General features: G+C 40.5%; 1 protein-coding gene across 1 annotated transcript in view; it reads right to left on the bottom strand.

Annotated features, from left to right (window-relative positions):
* slc35f1 (solute carrier family 35 member F1) overlaps positions 1-18637 on the bottom strand; it is a 28044-nt gene extending 9407 nt beyond the window's left edge. Inside the window, exons 1-3 of the mRNA XM_042391190.1 lie at positions 17489-18637; positions 6980-7155; positions 1141-1268 (exon numbers count right to left, since the gene is read on the bottom strand). Of these exons, the coding sequence (XP_042247124.1) occupies positions 1141-1268; positions 6980-7155; positions 17489-17583 (399 nt within the window). The 5' untranslated portion in view covers positions 17584-18637. The remainder of the gene's footprint in view (positions 1-1140; positions 1269-6979; positions 7156-17488) is intronic.
* Between the last annotated feature and the right edge of the window lie 2082 nt (positions 18638-20719).

Raw genomic sequence — 20719 nt, 5'->3', positions numbered from 1 at the left:
TTGACAAACTCTAGGAAATCAGATTACATCCCTCCCATTCTTACATCTTTGTACTGGCTCACTGTGAGTTTTAGAATTGATTTTAAGATGTTGCTTATAATCTTTAAGGCTTTGGATGGTGAGGCACCCACTGATACTGTTGATATGTTAATCCCTTATGAGCCACAGTGCAGCCTCAGATCCTTAGGCAGGGGTCTCCTTCTTGTTCCAACCACATGCTTTGTTACCCAAGGTAACCAGGTCAGCTTTGGAACTCCCTCCCTAGCTCCTCTGTAGCGCCTTTTAAAACGCTTCTCAAAACCCATTTTTATCAGATAACCTTTTCTTAAATTGTAACTATTGTTTTTATGCTGTTTTGTTCTTATTTTTCTTTGCCCCTCACTGTTTTATTGTTTTTTGTTGTATTTTTAAATACTTCTTGTAATCAAGTTTTTTAGAGATACTTAACTGTGTGAACAAAGAATGTAAATCTGCTGATGGTGCTACAGGAAAGTCAGGAGGTCTCCAAAGTCAGTAGGGATCGGGTTCATGAATGTCTGTACAAAATTTCATGGCAACCCATCCTATAGTTGTTGAGATATTTCAGTGTGGACCAAAAATTTGGACCAACTGACTAACACTGTAATCACTATAGCCACACTTGCATGGCTAAAAAAGAAAGGTCACTATTGAAGCAGCAGAGGTATTCTGACTTTTTCTTTTTAATATGGGTCAAGCTCCAAAACCCACTGTATCCTACATTTCCCATCATGCAACCAGTCGCATCTTTTGTTAATTCCTCCCTGCCTGGTAAATGCCCATGTCTTTGAAACTCCCTGTCCCAATTTGTAACATAGACTGATAAATTTTGTTGTTTCCAAGTCCCAAGCTGACGACCACACAATGGCATCACCTAGGTTATTTTCTCAGACATGACAAAATTCCTCCACAGCCAAAGAGGCCATGACACAACTATTCTCACAGACTGAGTAGAACTTAGCATGACCAGAAAACTGACCTTCATGTGTAAAGTCAGTGGAGTCCACCTTCCTTTAATATGCTTTCACGTTTCAATTTTAGAGCATTTCTAATGCAAAAAACAGCAAAATCTACAAGTAAGCACACACACACACACACACACACACACACATACAAGCTAACCTGTACACTGGAGAGTGTAGTGTATTGGTAAGCTTTCAGAACCAGATAGTTGGCCTCGATGTCTATCAAACCCAGAATCATATATTTCCACCAGCGCTGCTTCAGAATAGCCAACAAGTTTCCTTCACCTGTTAAGACAGAGAAACACAAAGAGAAGATAATGAAAATACTAAAGCATCAGTGTGTTAAATTTGACATTACATCAATTTGGCATATGCTTTTTTCCAAAGCAACTTATAATAAGTGCATCCAAACTACACAGGGGCAAGAGCTAGATATCCACCAAAATTGGGAGTGTATCCCTTTTAAATACACACCCACAGAACAGACCGGAAACACACAGAGTGCAGAATGAGATCATTTCCTCTCCTGTTTTTCATTAAACAAAACAAATGGGATACTTGTGACCCATGCATGAGCATGTGAGAGCCCTGTGGGACTCATAAATTTATCTGAAATTTGCAACTGACAAGCCTTTGTGAAAATGTCACCATTTGCCATCTGCATAAAGGCAGTGCAGAGCTTTTGTAAACCGGCCCCTGGTCCACCACTTCCATGTGACAGTAGGTTTTAACAGGCCTTTACAGTTTTGATCTGTCATTACAGTTTCTTGTAAGGGTGTAGGGGATGTGTATTCTTCCCAATCCGTCACGATATGGATGTTACGATTCGGTGCATGCAGTCGTATGAAGAATACACTCCAGAACAATTACTGTCAAAATAGTTTAATAATCCACTAAGGCTGATGTGCAGAACAATAATTCTAGAGCACAAGTTCCACCTGGAACATTTTGGCAGCGCACCACTAGCATGCTCATGGGTATGTTAGCAGGCTTGGCCTGGGTTACCCTGCCGTCAGAATGACAAACGAGAGATCCATAACACTGAATGAGTGCAACACTATTATTAAAACATGTGCTGTTATTGCCGGAGTGAAACTATATCAGGTCTCCTCGTCCTCCTCCCCTCTCTGTGACAGTCAGTTTTTCACTCGACCTTTGAGTGAAGTCATTCAGAACTACTATTTGATTTCTGATGTGGTCAGACAGCATGTTCTAAGAACCAGTTCTGGGAGAGAAACATTTATTTAAAATGTTATATATATATTATTATATATGACATTAGAGTATTAATACTGAAGCATCAGTGTTAGAGCAGCATGTTACTGTTGTAGCTGCTGGAGTTGCAGCTAGTTTGAACTACTTTATATACAGCAGGTATCCTCATGAAGGTTGTTTTCCTTTTCCACGGCAGCACAATTGAACTGTTTCAGTAATAGTTTTGGCTAATGAGCCATTGTTGGATGTTTACATTTCTCATAATGAAAGACCAAAATGTTATTTTCGAACCATGACCCCAAAACCAAGGTGTGTACCAAACCATAAACCTGGTGTACCATTATACCCCTAGTTTCTTGCTATCAGGCTCCTAAATACTTTTTGCAGATAAAAAGATAAAAAGATTTTTTACAGACACAAGATACAGATACTTTCTAAGGAATAATACATGACTTTAAATGGTATACTAGACATTTTTTTTCTGAAATCTGATGACATGTTTTCATAAGGACCCAAACCAAATGACAGACTATTACCTCATCTGCACAGTTCTGTTTGTAATCTCATAGCACTAAATTTCAATGTTCTATTCAGTTTCTTCCATTACAATGACACAAACTGAAGCAGCAGACTACTGTATTATGTTAGTGTAGCCGCTCTTTTTGTTTCTCATCTGTATGCCATAGATAATGCCACCCAAACACCAGAGAATCAGATATTAAGTCTATAAATTACTAATGGTGAGTAAACATTACAAGTTTTCTGCAGTCCTGCTGTATCATAGAATAATACTGCTTTTATTACACTAAATTATAACAATCTATAAAGGTAGTGAGATTCTTTAATTAATTCCCTTGAATAGAAAATCAAGTCAATTACCATACCATACTTTATCATACCATACCATACTATACCATCACCAACACCAACACCATTCCATACCGTCACCATACTGTCATACCATACCATACTGTACCTTCACCATGCCATACCATACCATACATACAATACCATCACCATACCATACTATAACCATACCATACCATACCATACTATAACCATACCATACCATACTATACTATCACCATACCATCATACCATACCTTCACCATGCCATACCATGCCAAACTATATCATACCATCACCATACCATACCATACCATACCATCACCAGTGGTGACTGGTGACTCAAAAATTGGGAATGAGAGGAGTAAAACCAACCCACTGCGTCATATTATTTTACACTAGTTGACTACTTATCTCTACTGTCTTATGTTCAAGTTATGTTTTCTTCTTATGTTCAAATGCAGGACCATGCAGGGACCTTTAGAGGGGCAGGTGCTCAAAGTTAAAAAGGGGCACAGAAACAAGATTTTAAAACACTATACGCCAACATAATTTATAGCATAAACTGCTGAATTATAGCAACCCATATTTAAACAGAATGTACCATGGAATATTACAACAAACTGCATCTTACTATATCATTGTCGCCCACCTGATGAAATATACAGCTCAGCTTAAAAACTAACAATGAAAAAATTCTCACAAGCAAACAGCCAGACCTCCTGCACACTCATTCACAAATCACACAACATCAACAGATGACCGAACAACCAATCAATTAAAAACTGGATAAATTCCAAATGAATCAGGCTTTTCATATGATGCCTTTTGAGTCCAAATTTCCCATTTTCAAGTTTACGTTTCCCTCTTTTATTGAGCAGTAGTTGTTAAAATGTGACCATTCACTGTTAGAATAGGAAGAGGGCATGAGAAGGGGTGGGGAATTGTCTACAAATGCTTGACAACCCGTTGCATACATCTGGACCTCCTGGAGTGCTTGGACAGTGATGCCTTTCTGATGTCTCTATGCCAATTTATCTCTCGTCGAGACAAGCCCTATGAACTTCTGTGTGATAATGGCACAAACTTCATAGGGGGAAGGACAGAAATCCGGGAGGCCTTCACATCCATGGCACCTCACCTGCAGGAGCAGCTAGCTGAGCAACAGGTACAGTTTCAGTTCGATTCTCCAAGTGCTCCTCACATTGGTGAAACTTGGGAGAGGGCGGTGAAGTCGGTGAAAACTGCTATTCAAGCAATCCTCAGAGAAGAGGTAGTACCAGATAGCTGATCCTTCTCATGGGCAGGCATAATTCCTCCCTTCCTCAAGCTCTCTTTGACTCCAGGAGGTAGAGTCCACTAATCGGGAGATTGGTGGTTCAATTCCCAGCTTCTTCAGTCAGCATGTCGAAATGTCCTTAGGCAAGATATTGAACCCAAAATTGCTCCTGATGGCTGTGCCATTGGTGTGTGAGTATGTGTGAATGCATTAGATTCCCCTCCTGATGAGCAGGTTGGCAGCTTGCATGGTAGCCAACAGTGCAATCAGTGTATGAATGTGTGTATAAAGGGTGAATGTTGGCATGCAGTGTCAGGCGCTTTGAGTGGTCAGAAGACTAGAAAGGCACTATATAAGTGCAGTCCATTTACCATTTACCATTTGGGGACGGCTGTGTGAGAAAGCCTGCCTAGCCATAAAGAGCAGGTGAGCAAGCACTGACGTCATCACAGACAGTGTCTACATGAGCAGCAGAGCAGGCAAAGCAGCGGAGGTAATTCTGGACACTTCTGAGTTTTCCTCCTGTTGTGCGTAAATGACTGGAATGTAAGTTATTTCCATGTTCCGTTAGTGTTGTCATGCAGAATTTATTTAGTGAGTTTGTTTGTAATTTGAGTTCTTTTACCGTTTTTTCCTTAACTGTCTCTTAATTACCCAGTTTCTGTGGAGGGCACAGCATGGTTGCTAATTTGTGTTAGCTTATCAATGCGCTACAGTTGTGGTATCTTTAAATATGTTTAGAAATTTGAATGTTCTTAATTTAGTTCTGCCATAGAAGTTTTCCTACATTTTCATATTTGCCTTTGATTTAGATTTAGATTCTAATGGCTGCAGTAACTAGCTCTATTGCTTTGAAAATATGTTAACTCATATTTACGTTATTTTTATATATTTTGTTATTTCTCCCTTGTAGACCACACACACACACTTACTCAACCTAATAAGTGTCCTATCGTAGCATATGCATGTCTTCTGAACAGTCTACAATAAACCCCCTGAGCTGTGGATCCTCTCTTCTGTCCTGATTCTTTGACTTGAATCATCTCCATATCTGCTGACTCAAACCAATTAAATTTCCAAAGGCCCAGCCTTTAATATAGATATGCTTCCATTTCATTAAATGTATCAATCCACACTGAATCCCAGACAGTCTCACAGAGACTCTCCGCGTCTTTTAATGCTCTGAGTCTGTTTCTGTTGCGTTTAGTGAAGTGTAATCTGAGCAGGCAGCTGTTTAAATCACACAAATATCCTGCTGTGTATGTCTTTTCAACTTATTAACTGTATCGATGAATCAATAAATACAAACACTGTTGATTTCTTCCCATGCAAACTCTTTTGGTTCAGTAAATTTCTGCTGTCAGTCATCCTGGTGAAGGCAGTTTGTCCGGCCGCTGTCCTCTCAGCTCCCCAGGAGCTGCAGCTGACAGATGGCTGCTTCTGTGGACAGAGATGCTGAACGCAGGTCAAGTGAGAAGTCGGGAGGCTGCGGAGAGGCAGAGTGTGTGGATGGACTATTGTGCTCACATGAGATGATTTTTTTTTCTGCTTTTGATAAAGTGTGAGAGAAACAGAAGTGACTGTACAGCTGACACATTGCTTTGGATTCCACCATATTTCTCTTTTGGTCGTTGCCTCAGCAATGCACGTCCATGAAGATGGGGGGTGGAGCTTCTGAAGGAGCATGAAGGGAGGGGTGTATTTTTTAGTATTTAGTTCAAATCATGGATGTATGCCATTCAGCCTTGCAGCCAATTTTTCCCTGTGGTAATTCAAGGTATTGCAGCAAAAAATCCCCCAGTGGTCCAAAAAGAATTTTCCTCATAGACCATTGTTGTAAAATGGACGTCTGTAAAACTGATGACAGGACACCTCAAACTGCAAACAAGGTCAATTATGACTCTTTCTATTATGAATTTTTGATCCATGGAGGTTTTATATTTGTTAAACTTTCCTTGAGCCGAGAAAAGTGATTTAAAGATCTGTGAGGTCATCATAATGCAAAGTCTGTGAGCTGAGTGGGAACTCGCGGGCGAGCCAGCAGGGCAAACACCACTTTGTATATCCAGTGGGCTAATATCCAGCTCCTATAATACATCCATGGTTCAAATATCAACATATTGATCTCCTCTAACCACTTCACACACATTGACCTCTCCCCTCTTGCCTGCCCTGCAGCTGTCGCTGTTGAAGCATTTTAATCAGAATTTCAATAACAGATTTTTTCAAAAGAAGAGAGAAGAAATATTTTATAAACGATATTGAGATTTGGTAATGGTTTATTTCAACCAATTATTTTGATCTCCTCTTGCCTCTCAAAAATAGAGAAGGAGCAACCTCCTCTGCCTCTATGGACAAGCCTCCTCTGTGTTGCACTGGTCATTCAGTTTCTAAATTCTGGTCTAAAATTATAGCTCTCATTGTGCAAAAACACTAATTTAGGGAAAATGAGTTTGAATTGTGAGTCATATTTTGAGCAAGCACATTCAACAATTCAGTGTTAAGCACTTGACACACAGGAGTCTGATTCAGAAGTCTTCCAGCATCAGTCTACACACACACACACACACACACACACACACACACACACACACACACACACACACACACACACACACACACACAGACACACACGGCTCTAAATTTCTGTCTGTACCTTGCCTGACTGCCAGTGTGGTGGTGTAGACCAGAAACAGCAGGATGTAGTTAAGAAAGCTCTGGAACACCGGCGTGTTAGCATGGAAGTCATCAGCCAGGTACTTGCTGGTCAGACCAATAGCACAGATTAACAAGGACAGGATCTGACCCAGGGCCAGGGTCACCAACAGGTCCCTGCAGATGACAGAAGACATGAGTCAGAAACATTTTTTTAAGGATTATTTTACATCATAATCATAAGACAATATGTATGTGTTAGTATGAGCCCCGCTATTACATCGAAAGCACTCAGTTTGTTACAGTACATATCAGTGGCGGCTGGTGACTCAAAAAATTGGGGAGGACAGGAGGAAAACCAACATGGAATCTTACAACAAACCACATCAAATTAGATCATTGTCCCACCTGATGAAATCGGAGGGGTGGGGGGCAATTTTATATGCCAATAAAACAATTTGCTTGAGTGGTGAAAAGGCTGCTTCTTTAAATACATTTAGCATATACATATTGTCTCTAAACAAAGAAGTGCTCATTTTAGCCATGGAGTGGTTCAAATGTGTCATTTTACCAACAAAGTGAAATTCAAATTCATAGTATTGTTTTTTTGTGACAACAAATTTATGTTCTCATCAAAAACAGACAACATGTCACATGATTTACACGTGTTTCCTATGTATTTTACAGAAATATATAAAGTAGCACAAAGCTTATAATGTGATACAGGTACAGATCAGTGCTGAATACAAGAAAGACTGAACACTAAAAACATTCACAGATCTAAAAGTGTAGGTTCACATCAGAAAGTATTAATGCATGTATCAAATACATGACTTACACACTCTTATCTATATGTGCGATATACAAAATATAGTCTACAAAGCTGACATGTTAACACTAGGAGTGTTAACATGAACACAAAACTCACGGTTCAGAACGTATCACGGATTTGAGTCACGGATCAGATTATTATTAGGATCAGCGGAAAAAAAGGGGGGAGACAAAAAAAACTTTGTTTTCTATTTATTCTGTAACACACTTACAGCCAGAAACAGCAAGGAACTTTTGCCCATGGTCTTAAATGAAAATAACATTTAAGATGTCCGATGTTTAAATAAAATAAAATAAAATAAAATATATAAAATATTCAATGCTCAGTTATTGCAATATGAGGCATGATACATTCCTCTTTTAAACAGTGAATGAAAAATGCCTTTGTCCACATCATCAAAACTTGATGATAACAAACATTCACCACTAAGTTGCTTAGTTAGCAGCTAGATGCTAATAAGCTGCTCAGCTGCAGCACATTAAACAGCACGTAAACATAACTCAAATGTCACATCGGACCCGTTAGATGCTGGTTTGATCGTTGCTCTTCAAAATCCCTGTTAATGTTAGCGACATGCTGTCTGTCCATGACTTGTACTTACAGCAGTTTGTTTACTTTGTCTTAAATGAGACATTAAATTTTGCAATTAATCCGCAGTTCATATGCCTGCCGAACCATGGGGGGTGATCGTATGGATCATGGATCAACTACAATCCGTTATACCACTAGTTAACACTTGTTATTCTAGTTACTTTAAGCTTATTACTCAATATACGGCTCAGCTTAAAACGAACGAAAGAAACTGTCAGAAGCAAGCAGCCAGACCTCCTGCACACTAATCATACAACATCAACAGGTGACTGAACAACCATTCAATTAAAAACGAGTGAATGAGTGAGTCCAGACATCTCACTGTAACTTCAACAAGCAAACTAACGTGACCCACAACACATTATTTGATCTCTGCTGCATTCTTGTTAAGGAGATAAATTCACACAACAGCCACACAGAGACATTTAACCATCAGAGCTGAAATTAGCGACCAAAGAGACAGAGAGAGAGAAGCTGTATCTGACTCATGTTATCTGATGTCTTCTTCTTTCTATCATGGAGATGAAGTATTCATGTCATAACGTCCATTTGTGACTGTTGGTCATCTTGTTAGTTTACAGAACTTTATGGCTGCTGCTTAACCAGTCTGATATCATTAGCAACAATGTCAAACAAGCTAACTCTCCTGGTTGTTTCTCCGGTTGCTTCTCTCTCCAGCCTCCCCGGCAGCGTCCTGCTGCTGTTGCGCTGCACAATCCAGATAATTTCTCCCGTTAGCTTAACAACAGTCCTTAACAGTTCTTCCATGGATGTATAAAGAGTCCTTCAGGCTGCTACAACAAGCTAACTGTTGTATTGGCTAACGCAAGGAGCTATCTACTGCTGCTACTCTGCCTTACATTGGAGAGAATTGAAGATGAAATCTGGAAACTATCATTGGACCAACTCGATGTCAATATTGCATTCTGGTTGTTGATTGGTAAGGGAGGACGTCCTCCCTTGGAGCGTCATTTTACGTGTCATGGCCAATCACAGATTAGCATGAAAAAAAAAGAAATACATTAAGTCCAATGTAAGAGATCCCACCCTGCGGAGGACAGCAGGCACCCGTCCTCCTCTGTCCCCCACTCCACCTCCACCAATTGCCCCCCTCCTCCACTTCACACACTGCCCTTTCTCCTCCTGCCCTGCAGGTGTCGCTGTTGAAACATTTTAAACAGAATTTCAGTAATTGATTTTTTCCAAAGAACAGAGAAAAAATACTTATAAATAATAAATAAATAATACTGAGATTTGTAATGGTTTATTTCAACCAAATATTCTTTTTTATATTTTGATCTCCCTTTTGCCTCTCAAAAAATAGAGGAGGATCAACCTCCTCTGCCTCTATGGACCAGCCTCCACTGGTACATATATCTCTCTCAGTCATGTGCAAATGCTTTGCTTAACATGAACACATTATGGTTGAAATCATGCCAATAATTTCAATAATAATAATAATATAACACTATATGAGGGTTGGTTTTTTTCTTCTGATCTGAGCATCTTAGTTACAATAACGGGAAATCTTAATGCTCCAGCATACAATTATATTTTAGAACAATATTGTTCTTCCAGCTACATGTCAGCAGTTTGTGTTTGGCTCTTTCCTGTTTCTATATGACACAGTCCCCTGTGCTCAAAGCCAGCTTCATGAAGACATGCTTTCCCCAGTTTCATCAGTGTAATGGTAAAACAGGGAAGACTGTAATAAATAAAACAAGCAAAAAAACATGATTATCCATCTACAATAAATAAGCATTTAAGACATATGTTTAATATTGAATTGATTATAGCTGTCACTTCTCAAAGCTGAATCCTTCTAGCTGCCTCTTCTAATAATAAAACCTCTGTATTGTTTAGCTGTGGGGCTCATGTTTAATTCATTTACTTCACCATCTCAAATTCCAGTTCTTGATTTCTGATTCCATTTCTAAAATTTCATTGACTTTTGATCTTTAACTGAAGGGAGAGTAGGTTTTAACCAGTTCCTCCAGTTAAGTATTCTAACACCATATCTATTTGTAGAGTTAGCTGAGATGGTGACATACCTAAAACAATACATTTTGGTTCTAGTACCTGTTTAATTTGGAATATTTTCATAATAGAGATTATAATGAGTTGGCAGAACGTTTTTAGTATTAGAAGATATGTGAGTGGTTTGCATTCTTCTCACCAAAACTGCTCCAACAGTCAGCTAATGTTGTGCTGAATAGAATTCCTGGCCAGGACCACCAGGAGTTCTGTTTCAGAAACGGACTGAAGGTGGCATTCCATCATACATTATAAGATATGAGTGACGCATACTGAGTATATCAGCATAGCAATGGTAGGAGAAACCACGTGAGCTGATAATCAAACCGAGAGACTTGGTGTATACTGAGAAGAGAAAGGGAACAAGCACAGATCCTTGTGGTGCTTTAACTCCTAGGCCACCAGGGTGCCCCAACTATTCTTTATTAACCAAATCTAAGGGTTCTCTATTGAAAAGGAAACCAATCCACAGCTTGTGCTCCCACTGATGTGCTGCTGATGTGCTGCAGTAAGTGTATTGTCTCATATCAGCTGCCTACTTTGCTATATTCTTCATTACTGCGGATAATTACCCGCTTTACATTTAAACTTACGCCAGTTCTGCTCAAGCACTCTTCACTCTCCACTTCTTTTAGCAACTTTTCTTGCTAATCCCACAGTTGTTAGTTACTTTAGTTCAGCAGTTAGCTTAGCAGCCAACTTAGCTTATCAGTTAGCAATGGCTTCTCTCTCTCCCTCCTGCTCTCTCTTGCTCGATGTGTCATATGTTTAGCTACTCCTCTGCCTCCTTTATGTCATGAAATGCGGAGAATATATTTATTAACTAACACAGGAACAGGACACAGAAGTGCAGGAAACAAAAAATAAACAAATGATCCAACAAGACTGAACTGAAAACAGGACTTAAATACAAACTAATCAGACAACAAAGAACAGGTGGCAAGACACGGGGGTAGGCTGAGAGCTAATAGGCTGGGAAGACACTGGGAGTACAGCAGGGCTGACGAGACTGATACCGAGAATGTGTGATGGTAACAGTAGAGTGGGGAAAAGCACTGAGACCAGGGCTGGGCTAATGGACATGTTGCAGTGCAGGTGAAGGGAAAAACAGGCTGGGGAGGAGTGCAGGAAAACAGGAGGAAAACAGAGCAAACAGAAAACCATAACCCAGAAGACACAAATAGGCTCAAGGAAGCCCCAAATGCCAGCAGGCCAAATGCAAACAAAACACACTGTGCTACTGTACAGAGCTAAATGCGCTGCAAGATAAACTAAGTCATGCAAACAATTGGGAAGCCAGGGTGGCTGGATGACTGTCTGAAGGAAGCATAACCCTAAGCAGAAGCCCACGGTTTGCCACCCACCATTTCACGTTTCTAACAGGTTCTTCCCACTCAGTGGCGGATGGCACACTATAACAAATAGAATTGGCTGTAAAGTTTTCCAGGTTGGGTGAGAGAGACTAAGAACAAGGCTTTCTAATGAGTTATAATTAAATTTAGGCTAAGGGTTGATAATTAGGCTTAAGTGTATGATGGCTGCAACTCTACCTCCTCGGCCAGTGTCTCAAGGTATATAAAGTATTAATATGACTGGGGGGAGTGGATTCATTTAGGCTAACATATTTTTCATGACACAGCCAGGTTTCAGTAAAACAAAATAAATCAATACAATAATCTGAGATTAGATAATTTACTAATATGGCTTTAGATCCTAGTCTCAACTCTGGGTTGCCATGGTTTTGATCTACTAATAAACTCAGCCATATTTCTAGATATGAGAGCAGGTCCATCCAAAGTGGGATGTATGCCATCTCTCCTAATCAGACCAGGTCTTTTCCAGAAAGTCCGCAAGTCCGCAAAGTCTGGCGAGATAGCCTTAAATCATTTGGGAAGGCCCTCTGAAATGCCAGAGCCGCCTATTACTCATCATTAATAGAGAATGAAAACAGCCCTAGGTTTGTTTTCGGCACTTTGGCCAGGCTGACAAAGAGTCATAACTCTATTGATCCATGTATTCCTATAGCTCTCTGTAGTAACGACTTCATGAGCTTCTTTAGTGATAAAATTCTAACCATCACCTTCTGCCCCCAACAGACACCGATTTATCCCCAAAAACAGGAACCTTAGAAACAGCTGTAAAACCTGATATATGTTTAGATTGTTTCTCCAATCGACCTTCCTGAACTAACTTCAATGATTTCTTCATTTAAACCATCAACCTGTCTCTTAGACCCCATCCCAACTAGACTGCTTACAGAAGTCTCACCCATAGTTAGCACTTCTTTACTAGATATGATCAGTCTGTCTTTAGTAACAGGCTATGTATCACAGTTCTTTAAAGTAGCTGTAATTAAACCTCCACTTAGAAAGCCTGCTCATGATTCAGGTGTTTTAGTCAACTATGGACAGTTAAACACAGAGTTCCACAAGGTTCTGTGCTTGGACCAATACTATTACTAATACCTTGTATATGCTTCCTTTAGGTAATATTATTAGGAAACACTCCATAAATTTTCACGGTTATGCAGATGATACCCAATTATATTTATCAATGAAGCCAAATGAATCCAATCCAGTTAACTAAACTTCAAGCATGCCTTAAGGACATAAAGACCTGGATGACCTGCAATTTTCTGCTACTAAACTCAGACAAAACTGAAGTTATTGTGCTTGGCCCTAAACACCTGATATAGCTACTCTTGATGGCATTACCCTGGCTTACAGCACTACCATAGAGAATCTGGGAGTTAGCTTTCATCAGGATATGTCCTTTAACTCCCACATAAAACAAATTTCAAGGACTGTCTTTTTTCACTCACTTAATATTGCAAAAATCAGGCACATCCTTTCTCTAAAAGATGGAGAAAAAATAGTCCACACATTTGTTACTTCTAGGCTGGATTACTGCAATTCCTTATTATCAGGCTGCCCTAACAAGTCTCTAAAAACTCTCCAACTCATCTAGAATGTAGCTGCATGTGTACTATTACATATTTCTCCCATTTTAGCTTTGTTGCATTGGCTTCCCATAAAATCCAGAATAGAATTTAAAATCTTTCAACTCACCTACAAAGCCCTTAATGGTTAGGCACCATCATATCTTAAAGAGCTCATAGGGTACATCTCAAGTCTCTTATTTGATCTTTCCTCGCTCCTTGGCTGAACTGGAAGTTGTTCCTGGTGTGCCATTTTGATGAGCGTCCCAAGTCTCTTATTTCTGCTCTGAGGATTGAGGACCGAGGAGGGATCTCTGAGGAGCGAGGAACAAGGGAACACGAGAACAGCCTTCATGGAAGTCTTTTACCAGCCGACATGCCCCTTTATTGGATATCAGTTATCGATTGGATGTTGCAGCTGATCTGACTGATCTGATACATCACTGCAGTTTCATACCAAAGTGGAGACAGATTACAGATTAAATTTAAGTGTATCACCCCCAAGTTTTATATTTTATTTGTTTTCTGATTCATCATATAGTTAAAAATCAGTTAATTATCGGTCTGATCAACAAAAGAACCATAAACAACTTTCTTCATTTATTAGAAAGATTTTTCTCTTCATGAGCTGTTTCCTGTTCCTTGCTGACAGGCAGACTCTTCCTGACTCTTTTTATCCATAATAACAGTTAAACACATTTATATTTTACATCATTTATTTTCATTTCCATTCAGTCACATGTGAGGCTGAAAATTCCTGAGCGTCGGGTTTGACATGAGTTACATAATTTCCATTTTCCCTGAAACATTTAGCCAAATACATATTTTCCAGTGTTCAAAAGACACCCTGATCATATTCTGGGTTATTGAATAATGAATTCACTATCAGGATTATCAAAAAATACAGATGAAAATAATCAATAAATAGTATAAACGTATTCTGCGAGTAGAAATAGTTCCTGTACCTCTGAGCAGGACACAGGACACAAAGTAAATACAGAATGAAGGTGCTTATTTAGGTGTTTGTTAAGCATGTAACAGGCTGCAGAGAGGACCAGCTGCTCTGGCAGTGATAACTGTGCACCTTTATTAGTGTCAGCAAAGTGCACATGTGTGCAGACACAAACTCCGTCAGAAGTCATCAGAAATGGACGTCGCTTCACGTGACGCTTCAGAGGAAAGCATGTCTCATGTCTCTAAAAACAAATTTCCTTGTTTCCTCTCTGCTCGCTTGGTTTCCTTGCATCTCTCCATGTATCCATTGTGGGAGGGACTAAGACGCAAGGAAAAGACGCAAGTGAGAGAAACGTGGATGCAATATTAGAGACTTGGGATATACCCACAGTAACCTATTACTCCACTAGAACACTGTGCTCCAAGAATGCAAGCTTACTTGTGGTTCCTAGAGTCTCCAAAAGTAAGAAGGAAGGAAGCAAATTTGGGTTTGGTAGATTATTTCTTTGTTGTAACAATGCTTCTTGGCAATAAATCTTAAACCGTTGGAAAGCCTGTTTATTTCCCTTTTAAGTGGTGCCACATTTGTATGCCAAACTGCTTATTTTGCTGTTGCTCTTGACTCTTATTTTGAGCTTCTGGTACCCCGAGGTGCTGCCTGATTGGCACCTGATTGGCCCTAGTACCATCTCCAAAGTGAAGGCCAAGTTCCATATAATGGGGGATGTCAGAGACAGGCCGCAAAGTGGGCATCCCAAGAAGACGACACCCCAAGAAGACCGTTTCCTCACCCTGTCAGCACTTAGGTACCGTAAGCTGTCTTCTACAGATTTGCAGTCAAGGTTTGCAGGACCATGTGGCCGATGGCTCTCTGCAACAACACGTGCACTGGAACCTGAACATGTGGAGGAACGTTATGTTCAGCGATGAGTTCAGATTCTGCCTACAGCAGTTGGATCGTAAGGTCAAAGTGTGGAGAAGATGCGGAGGCTCCTGTCTGTTAAATGAATAAATTGTTAAATTGCCAATATGTCTTGTTTCTTCAGACTTCAATCATCCAATCCACCAAACACCAAACAAGAGTCAATGGCAGAATAAGCTGTTTGGCATTGGCAGGGAAGATTTGGCAAATTTTTCATGGGCACAACCCACATACTCAGCTCTGCTGCTCATCCCACAAATGCATGTTCCTTACAAATGTGGCACCATTTAAAAGGGAAATAAACAGGCTTTCCAACGGTATAAGATTTATTGCCAAGAAGCATTGTTACAACAACGAAATAATCTACCAAACACAAATTTCCTTACTTTTTGTGCTAAGTTTAGTTAGGGCCAGACAGGCTTGCCTTGGACAAGCCCCTAGTTATGCTGCTATAGGCTTAGACTGCCATGGGACTTCCCATGATGCACTGAGCTCCTCTCTCCGCCTCCCCCTCTCCATCTGTATGCATTAAAGTACCATTAATGCAACTTACTAACTTGGCTTCTTCTCTGCAGTTTTTGTGCATTCTCGTCCCACAGGTTCCCATAGACCCCCTAGCTATGGACGGCAGGCTTTCATGGACCGTGGCTGCAGGGACCCCATGCTGATGTGGTCCTGCTTGACACCCACGCCTGCTATTGTTATTATTAGTCATATTTCTATTATTATTATCATTGCAGTGTTTCCTCAACAATAGTACAGGCCAATGAGAACCCCCCAAGGCCAAAAAATATTTTTTTAAATGCCAAAAATAACGCCAAATATCCATTCATTTGGAAATCAATGGCGTTTGGGAGCCTCTGAGCAGCGCTGTTTCGAAACCTGAGTCAACGTCTGTGTTGTTGCCTGGACTGCAAGTAGCGTAACTCCTTTTAAGGAATAGGGCAGTGCATAAGTGAGTGCATGGTTAAGCGAGAGCAAGCAGTGAATGCCAGCAGAGCAGAGGAAAAGGTTAGCAATAAGTTGTCAATCTGGCAGTAAATGTACAGCACAGACTACAGTGTGTCAGTTAATAAATGCTGCAGCTTGTCAAGACCAAGAAGGGGCTTAGCTCCGAAGTTAGCAACAATGGGTCAGCCTAACCTGACGACGATATGTGGCACACTGCAAAATGTATTTTGGCTTAACTGCAATTTAGGACTGTCATTTGTCCTCATGTAAAATTGAATGAGTTTATGTGCAGCCCCTGCTACCTGGTTAATTGTGACTTAGAAGGTCAATCCATGATGGTGGTCCTATCTATCATTTTTATTCTTTGTGAATGTGTACTTATTTAGTTTATGATTTGTTTACTGGCCTGGCATGTTGCCGTCTTTGCTCATATGTGAGTCTGCCTTGTTCTGTCTACTTCTAATAAAAGCTTCTTTACAGTAACATTCCTCTGTGGCAGAAACAATAGCACACACACACACACACACACACACACACACACACACACACACACACACACACACACACACACAGTGCCATTGGCCTGATATGCTGGTCTCAAATTCAGCTTGTTGCCAGTCCAACAGCCACAGGACAAACAGAGAGGCCGGGGATGAAAGAACAGCAGATGGCAAGAAAGGGTAGGAGACGAGTGTGTGTGTGTGTGTGTGTGTGTGTGTGTGTGTGTGTGTGTGTGTGTGTGTGTGTGTGTGTGTGTGTGTTTGTGTGTGTGTGTGTGTATGTGAGTGAGTGAAAAAGAAAAACAAAAGGAGTTTGCAATTAATAGTGAGAGTGAGGCAGGTGTACTGAGACCAATTAAGTTCCAGTAGAGACAGAGACAGGGACAGCAGCCATTGTGCAGCACAGCAGCGATGAAGGCTGATGACCCCACCATGGCAGCCTCCCCCCGTGCCAGCACGCACCCGACCAGTACAGGCTCTGCTCCAGTACCATAGGATGCAGGAATGCCCCCACTCGAACGCTTGAACATACACCACACACACACACGATGTGATATTCATGAAAACGGAAGATGCTGTATGATTATTATGTTGACATCTGTTGCACAACCTGCCTCCTGCAGCAGCAGACTGTATGATGCGTTTGATGTTACAGGTTGTGTATGAAACAAAAGGAAAACGAGCTCTCCTGTTCGTCCGCAGTGTTGAGCGACTGCTGCTGTGCTGGCTGAGCGTGGAGTGAATGTAAAGGGAGGCTCGGATCAGCGCCGTCATCATCATTATCTTACCTGGTTAAGACCTTCCTGATCCGCTGGTAAAGGCTCGGCGCCGGGGTGCCCGTACCTCTGGGAACGCTCTCCACAGTGGAGACGACAGAAATCATGCTTCCACAGGCTGAGCAGAGATCAGCGCATTCTGCTCCGAGGAGGGCCGGTCGAGGAGGAGGAGGAGGAGGAGGAGAAGGGGAGCAGGCTCACCCTCAGCGGCAGCAAGGAAGCAGCAGACCCTCCTGTTCTCCGTGTGCAGGCTGCAGGCAGGAGTAAGCAGCGGTGCGTAGAGAGTAGATATGTTGAGGTGGAACAGACCCTGTGCCGGGGTGCCCTTCCTCTATTTAGAAACTGCGAAATTCTGAACCAGGCATGTATTTAACACAGACAAGCTGATTGTACCACCAGGTGGCGTCCTTTCACCCAGCGACCCTCTTGGGAGGAAGACGTAATAGATCAGGACGTGTGAACACGAATCACTGTCTTACTCCAGAGCCTACTGCTATAAGTAAAACATGGTTTATTTAAAGAGATGTTATTGTGTTATCATATCTGATTTAAAATTGGAATCGCTTTCTAGTTAAGCCTGTATTGAAACAGGACTGTAGCCAGAATGCCACTTCATTAACTGGAATTCCCAATCCAGGCATGTGGTCTAAATGCTGGTATCACTGGATACAGATTACTTACCGAATTAATAGATAAGTGAGGGCGAACCAGTAGCTCAATTGGAGCACCAGGACACCCATTTCTCCCATCTGTATCTCTGTCTCCACTCAATTAAGACGTTTTCATATGCTTGGCTTTTGAATAGCATTTGATTATTTCACATTTTATTTATTTAATGTAATGTTGGGTTTTTTTTTTTTGCTATGTGATGATGTAAATGCTGATCGAATCCCTCTCCACACTTACAGCAATAAATGCTAAATTCCTTTAGTTTATTGGAATTGTGGCATATTTTTTTTGCCAGACAAAAGTCAAATAGACCTTTTAAGTATGTTGAATAAAAAGGGAGAAAAACACATTCCCATGACATGACATGTCCTCAATGGCAGTTACAGCTCTATATGGAAAAATCATCCTGGACCAATCATTATTTACAAAATATAGAAAATTGTTATTAAAATGTACTGTGAAAGATGTCAGTTTGCCTTTTGTAGTTGATCCCCTCAGACTGTTGCCTTTTTGCAAAACCTTTCTAGAATTGATCTGCTTTTATCATTATTGTGGGAAAATGTACTGTTTGGTATCCAAGACTACAGTAAAGATATGCACTCTGAGTTATATTTTAAATATATTATATACTGTTTTTAATTTTATCAGCCAACTTTCTTATTGATAAATGAATGCTTTGGGGGTAAAAAGCCTAATTTCATTTTGTTTACTACTAGGTCAAACAATACATTGACTCAGTTCGTTTAGATGGACTGATGCCCCATTTTGTTAGTAGTCACCTCATGGCAACAGAGAGCTCAATCTGATTCCACTGGCCTGGTGTCTTTCTGGGAAACCAGAAAGCCAAACTGCTATGAATGTTTTGGGAGTAACTACTGATAAGTAGAGCGAAGGGCTTCATCAATTTGTGGTCTCACAAAAATGTTGGGCCAGTTGTGAGCAGTTGAAGCAAAAGGGATCCACTGTTTCACATGAAAAATGCAGAAAAAAAAAAAAAGAACAAAAAGACAATCTTGTGCGACAGAGATTTTATTTATGTCTTTAATCATCTTGTGACCTTTCAGATGTATTTTGGGACTGCTCATGGAGGTCTCATCCTCAGGGTGGTGCTGCTTAACTTTGCAGAAAACAGAAGAATTTGCACCCATTGATACTGTATAATGTAATTACATCATTTCAACATTTACTGAGTGAAGACATCAACCAATTAGTTACATGTGCAGTGTGGAATCATCTCAGGGATTACAGTTCTTACCCAGACAACTGTCCTCTAAATAAACGCACGTTCTTCCACATTGTGATCATGTAGCATAGTGTATAGCAGTGTTTGAACCAGTTTGTTTGTTTGTTTTACAAGTGTGCTCAACATTTTTCTTTCCCAAAACTGCCAACAAGTTCTTATTCTGTATTGGATTTACAGCTATTGATTAGAAAGGTAATGTGAAGTGGAGAGGGATCAGGGATTCTGTTGGAAATGGATTTGAGCATGTGAAAAGAGAACGATGATATTAGAGGTCAGAAAAACAAAGTTGAATGCAATCATGCAGGAGACATCGCCAGCAGACCCAGACAGAGTGTAAATGTGGGGTGTGGTAGACTGTCTGCTTAAAGCTGGAGAGTGACATCAACGGATGCAGTCATTATGTCCCACAGCATGCGCTTTTGGTTTGATGGCTGCTTGCATGGAGGTGAAAATGTTAACAGTCAGACAGAAAATAACAAGCAACTCATGAATACACTGACATCACATGACGATGCTGAGGCTGTTGCGTGGACGGAGCTATTAATTCCAAAGTCAGTCACAGTCATCACACACACACACACAGAGCACTGTCTACATGAACAACACACACACCATACTCCACCACTGTTATCATCAGTGTGTGAGGTTTGACACACTCCAGGAGGGATTTCATACAGAAGCAAAGAGTAGCTGCGGTTGCTTTACAGACTTGTAAAACAATTTAGTTTTTAAACTCTTTATCTTGGGACAAATATTTAATTATGATGTTATCTCCACATATCAAACATTATTTTTTGGTGATCAGGAGTTAAATGTCACATTTTCTCAGTCATCCGTTCTACAGAGTACTTTGTCAAGGAATCATTTCTCCCCAACTTGAGATAAAGACACAATAGAACAGATGAAAAACAGAGTCTCCACTTTATATCACCATAGACCCTTTTTCACAGCAGATACTTTGACTTGTCAAAGCAGGAAAAGCATAGGTGTAAATAATAACATTAATCAGAGCCTGAAACTGGCTCACCAAAATGGAATGCAGCCATCATTAGTAATTGATTCCACCTGTGCTCTTCCTGCTTTGACAAGTCAAAATGTCTGCTGTAAAAAAGGGTCTGCAAACTTCCATGCTTTGGTCACATGATGACTACTGAGCAAACGCCACCCACTGAGCAAGACCATGAGATGTAGTTGAAAGCACTGTAAAAGCTAGTCAGTGCACCTCGAGTTAAGATTATTTGGTCAAATTGCTGTTTCCAAGGTCGATAATGAACTTTGCTGTTCATAATTTGCTGTCTTGACAAAAGACAAAATGATTAGCAACCACAGCC

This window comes from Thunnus maccoyii, chromosome 17 (assembly GCF_910596095.1).
Source record: "Thunnus maccoyii chromosome 17, fThuMac1.1, whole genome shotgun sequence".
Lineage (NCBI taxonomy): Eukaryota > Metazoa > Chordata > Actinopteri > Scombriformes > Scombridae > Thunnus > Thunnus maccoyii.
This window is presented reverse-complemented; position numbering and strand designations above follow the sequence as displayed.